The sequence below is a fragment of the Dermacentor silvarum genome, unplaced genomic scaffold (assembly GCF_013339745.2).
Source record: "Dermacentor silvarum isolate Dsil-2018 unplaced genomic scaffold, BIME_Dsil_1.4 Seq327, whole genome shotgun sequence".
In the NCBI taxonomy this organism is placed as follows: Eukaryota; Metazoa; Arthropoda; class Arachnida; order Ixodida; family Ixodidae; genus Dermacentor; species Dermacentor silvarum.
In genome coordinates, this window is record NW_023606057.1 from 78,563 (window position 1) to 84,121 (window position 5,559).

General features: G+C 46.8%; 1 protein-coding gene across 1 annotated transcript; it reads left to right on the forward strand.

Annotated features, from left to right (window-relative positions):
• The first annotated feature begins 444 nt into the window (after window positions 1–444).
• LOC119434934 (tigger transposable element-derived protein 4-like) lies at window positions 445–1,728 on the forward strand. Its single transcript, XM_037701939.1, has one exon. It carries the CDS (start codon window positions 445–447, stop codon window positions 1,726–1,728), a length of 1,284 nt encoding a protein of 427 aa, XP_037557867.1.
• The last annotated feature ends 3,831 nt before the right edge of the window (window positions 1,729–5,559 follow it).

The window sequence follows — 5,559 nt, forward strand, 5'->3', positions numbered from 1 at the left end:
GCAGGGGTCCCGTCAGTTTTGCATGCAAACCAACAGACAAAAATGCTCGGTAATTAGAAGTTAGAAGTCTAAAATAGTGGTTAATTAGAAGTTATTTCTCAATCGGATGTCTCCACGTGATCGTAATGTTAGAGAAATTTCCTATTTTTAAAGTGAAAATCAGCTTTGCATGCCGCACGGGCATCGTTGGCATCGCAGCTGACTACAGCGCCACAGCTCATGAAGCGTCAATGTTAGGTACTGGCGTCTTCGGCATCGCAGCTGACGACAGCGCCGAAGATCATCAGGCGGCAAGGTTAGCCGCGTCACGTGGTCTTTCTGTGGCGTTGACGTACTAGGCCTCTCTGTGCTCTCCGTTTGTTTCCTCGAGTGTTGTAGTGCGTCAGGCCTCGTTGCACAGAGGTTCCGCTTGCGGCGCGCCGCATTTCACCTGCAGTCGCGACAATGGCAACCCGCGGACCTTATCGGACGCTTGACTTGGCGACGAAAGTAAAGATTATGAAAGAAGTTGAGGAAAGAGGCATTGCCAAGCAGGACATCGCGCGAAGGTACGGCATCAAGCCCAACACTCTTTCAAACTTCCTGAAGAGCAAGCGCTCGAGACTCGAAGCAGTTGAAAAAGACCAGTTCAAGATGTCTCGCAAGAGAATGCGCACCGGCGCCCATCCGGAGTTAGAGCAAGCGTTGCTCATTTGGATTAGGGAGGCACGGAGCAATCACCTTCCGCTCAGTGGCGATATCGTTGCAGCGAAAGCCTTATCGCTTGCGGCGATGTTAGGAATTGAAAACTTTGCCTCTTCAGATGGCTGGTTGACACGTTTCAAGCAACGTCACGACCTGGTGTTCAAAAGCGTGAGTGGCGAAAGGGCGTCCGTCGACCAGGAAACATGTGCGACGTGGAGAGAACAACAGCTTCGCGAATACTTGAGCGAATATAAGCCGGAAGACATCTTCAATGCCAACGAGACGGCACTTTTTTACAAGATGTTACCCGAGAAGACATTGACCTTCAAGGACGATGACTGTGCTGGAGGGAAAAGCAGCAAAGAGAGAGTGTCCGTTTTAATTGCCACGAACATGACTGGCAGGGAGCGATGTCACCTGCTGGTGCTCGGCAAGGCCGCTAAGCCTAGATGTTTTAAGGGCGTCAAAACGCTGCCCGTCTATTACGCATCCAATAGAAAGGCGTGGATGACGTCGGAACTATTTAAAGACTGGCTACATAAACTAGATCGCAAGTTCGCATCATCTAACCGTAAGGTATTGCTTCTTGTTGATCAGTGCAGTGCCCACATGAATGTGCCGGCCTTGAGTGCCATCCGCGTCGCCTACTTGCCAGCCAACACAACATCGGTGTTGCAACCTATGGATCAGGGGATCATAAAAAATGTGAAGGTGCTGTACCGAAAGCACCTTCTCGAGCGGATGCTCTTGTGCATGGAGAGCTCCATGCAGTACGAGGTGAGCGTCCTCAGTGCTATCCACATGTTAGCGCAAGCGTGGGGCCGCGTTAAAGAAGAAACAATTGCAAACTGCTTCAGGGCATGTGCTTTTAGTGCAAGTGTGGCGGGAGTTGGTTCGTCTTCTCCAGCGGGGGAAGCAGACACAAGCGAGCTTGACGACCAAACTCTTCAAGCAGCTCTCAGTGACGTCACTTTCGAAGAGTACGTCGCCGTTGATGGCACTGTTGAAACGTGCAGTGCACTGACGGACAGTGAAATTATTTAAATGGTTCGGCCCAACGAGGCTGCTAACGAAATTGACGGGGACAACATTCTAAGTGAGCCACAACCTGCGGCTGCTGATGTAGCTGCGGGCCTTGCCATCGCGCAGCGGTTTTTTGCTGCAGAGAGCAATGCCGACGAAGCACTCGGCCACGTCTACAGCCTGCAGAACTTGCTCTCCGTAGCAAGATGCCGCAAGCAGAAGCAGACGGCAATAACCGATTTTTTTTCAGTCATTTTTCGAATAAAAATATCCGTTTTTTTTTTTTTGTGGTTAATTGGAAGTTCGTTTAATTCGAAGTTTTTCGCAGTGCCGTGAACTTCGTATTAACGGGAGTCAACTGTAATGAGTATCGTTGATGCATTTATTGATGGTCTCACAATCTGCGAGTGAAGGGATACTGTTCATTCACATACCTCTAGACAGGGGGTGCTTGGAATAAATGCCCATGCTCAGATTGATTATTTTTTCGTAACTTCGAGTTAATATTTTCCTACAAGACGCATGCAAATACATGACAACAGTGCAAATTGAAGCCTATATGGCCATTTACCCAGTGCGATGACAGTAGGTGTGAGAGGCAGCTCTTCCAGCTTTTCCGTTATGCTTGTTCCTTCCTGAAAGAAAAAAAAGGGGGGGGGTGCGATTTGCACCAGTAGCACCAAGCACTTAGTGAACTGTTTTCCTTTCAAGACATCAGTTAGTACAGAAACAGAATGTCACCTGGTATGCTACTGCCTATGGTGAAGTGAGCTGTTTACACAGTGATAAAACGAAATATACAGTGCTAGTCCCTATTGAAAATTTGCCCGATGCCGGGCATGATGGAATCCATCATCCATCATCACGGTGGATTATGGTAATGGGCATGCTGGGTGATGCTGGGTGATGGGCAGCATGCTGGGTGATGCTGGGTGATGGGCAGCATGCTGGGTGATGCTGGCAACATGCTGGGTGATGCTGGCAACATGCTGGGTGATGGGCAGCATGCTGGGTGATGGGCAGCATGCTGGGTGGTGCTGGCAACATGCTGGGTGACGCTGGCAACATGCTGGGTGATGCTGGCGGCATGCTGGGTGATGGATACGCCAGTGGGCACAGCAGGTCAAGGGCAAAGTGTGCAATGGATTGAAGGAGCAGCCACTGAAGTTGAAAAGCTCATTGATGGGCTATATTCATGCGGTCTTAGTCTCGTAAAGTGTTGCAGTCCTGTACCTACATGTGGCCAAGTATGCGGCTACATGTACATGCCATGTGGAATCAATGTATCCATAATAGGTGGCAAATCTTCATAAGTTTATTTACAAAATACATGCTGTCTAGGCCTGCGTTTTCTTTTGTTGCCTCACTCGTTTGCCCTGCCGGCCAGCTTCAGTGAAGAAGCTTCGCAGGTGCTTCCTCACAGAAGCAAGGCGGTGCTCAGGAGGTGGTGCTGGTGGCCCCGAGGGATGTACCTCAATATACTTCTCAAGGCAGTCTAAAAAAAGTGCAATAAATATAGAAATAAATTTTTTTTACGATTTGTAGCAATAAGTGAATGAAGGAAATCTGCTGCAATCACTTCAAGCAAAAGATTCAATGAAAGTTTCAGATATTAAAATGCAGCACATGATTTATTACATGTGAACATGCTACCCGGCACACATGCCAGAGCAGCTTTAGTTGCAATGCAAGAACGCATACACATGCATCACACTGTTTTGCTGAGTTATACGAGATTTTCATAGGTTTTCGCCAAAGCCGCATCTCTCCTCGTCGAGAGGTTGGCTTGACTGCAAAGTTCAGTCACATGGCAGCGGCACCGAAGCCTTATAGGACGGATTTCAGGCTTCCAATTTTGCATAATTTGTCTGCTCTTCGACCACCTTAATTCCTGTCGGATTTGGCGAGCTGCAGGGAACTAGCTCCCTGATTTGTCCACTCTGTCATCTGCTACTGTTACCTGTTGCTTGCGCCCTGTATTACGTGCAGTAGTTGAGATGGGTCATAACTTTAGCATAGCCATATATATATTATATATATATATATATATAGTTGCTGGCACTTAGATTCATACAAACAATTGAAACTACGCAGAAAAAAATCCCAGTTACAGCTACACTATATGGTCGTCCGTTCTAATCCAGGCTGGCAGCGAGTGCTTGAACTTTGCATGATGCCCAATTTATAGGCGGCTTTGGCAGGACAAGCTCAGATATTCATGTCATAACGTACATGGAACAAATGTGTGAGGTGCTCTGTGTATTAACTCATTTCTATGCTGAAATAAAATGAGACCACTGCAAGTAAGCTGAAAGTGCTGATAGGCCATATCTTTCAACCAATTTAAATAATCAGAAAGGTACGTGTGTTTAAAAATTGCACGGCTGTGAATACTGCAGATTGTAAAGCAGCAAATCAATTGACCACAGTCAAAACATTGAAAAGGCAGAGGCTTAAGAAGCTTCTTTTCAGATTACACAATTTGCCAAGTTATGTAGAACCCAATTAATTTTTTTCAGAAACATTTCTTCAACAGTGAAATCAATGCTCCAGCATGGAAAACTATGATCACACATGTGAAGTCTACATTACACTTTTGAAAGACCATCAGATGCTTAAAATCACACTTCTGTAATAAGCTATAGGCACTGACGATAGGCACTGGCATAATTCTTTCTTTGGACTTTCTTTTCGCTCTATGTACACATCAACGCTAATCATACAGATAACTTTCAGATATAGAGTATATAGTGTTTCTTAAATTAGCTGACTGTTCACTTACTCATGACAGCGTCCACTTTTTCTGGGGTTGCCATAATCTTTCCAGAAGAGTCCGAAATCGTCCGGCAGGCCTGTCCAGTCAGGCTTCTTTCGCTTGCTTCCGCAGGGGTCCACAAGTGGCGTGCCACATCTAAAGTGCACTTCGCATCAGATGTGCACTTCAGAATATACTGCCACTTGTTTAGTGGCATCTTAAAATAGGCACCAATCTGTACCTGCAATAGATATGAAGTATTTTTTCCTTGACCAGTACTCTTAACACTAAAGCACACTTGTATAAAACAATATTGTATAAAACAAGGTACGAATACATGCAAGTGTTACTAAACTAATAAAATTTGCCCACCTTGTGTGAGCAAGCAGACATATACAGTCGAACCCACGATACCGGTTTTAACAATGAGAAGCTGCTGCACGGTCAACTTTTGTATGTTTTCTACGATGAAATAACCCGCTTATTACAATGCCTCCATGCTGCATTATCGGTTACAACGATGAAGTCTCGCTACTGGGTGTCCGTGGTGAAAGTGAATAGAATGCGAACTCCTTGAAAATAAAAAAGAAAAGAAATTTGAGCCGCTACGCGCTGTTTTCCATCTTTCATTGCATCGCCAGCCTCGCGCACCTCTGTCCCAGTGCCCTGCGCCGTGCCACCCTCCAAAACACAAATGGACCACGCGAACTGCACTGATAGCACTGGGCTGGCGGAGCGCAGTTATCAGTGGAAATCGTACTGGAATGAAAGCAATGCCGGACCACTTCGTGCCTATTTCTGCCTTTAAGGGCTTTATTCTTGCATTCACCGCTGCGCATAGCACCCCGTTTATTCTAGCACACCCCGCCGCGCATAGCACGGGGCGCTATGCGCGGCGGTGAATGCAAGAATAAAGCCCTTAAAGGCAGAAATAGGCACGAAGTGGTCCGGCATTGCTTTCATTCCAGTACGATTTTCACTGATGACTGCGCTCCGCCAGCCCAGTGCTATCAGCGCAGTTGGCCGCGTGCCTTTATGACTGCGTAGTCACCATCCATGATCACGCAGATAGCGGCCGCGATTTCGTCTGCAGCGGT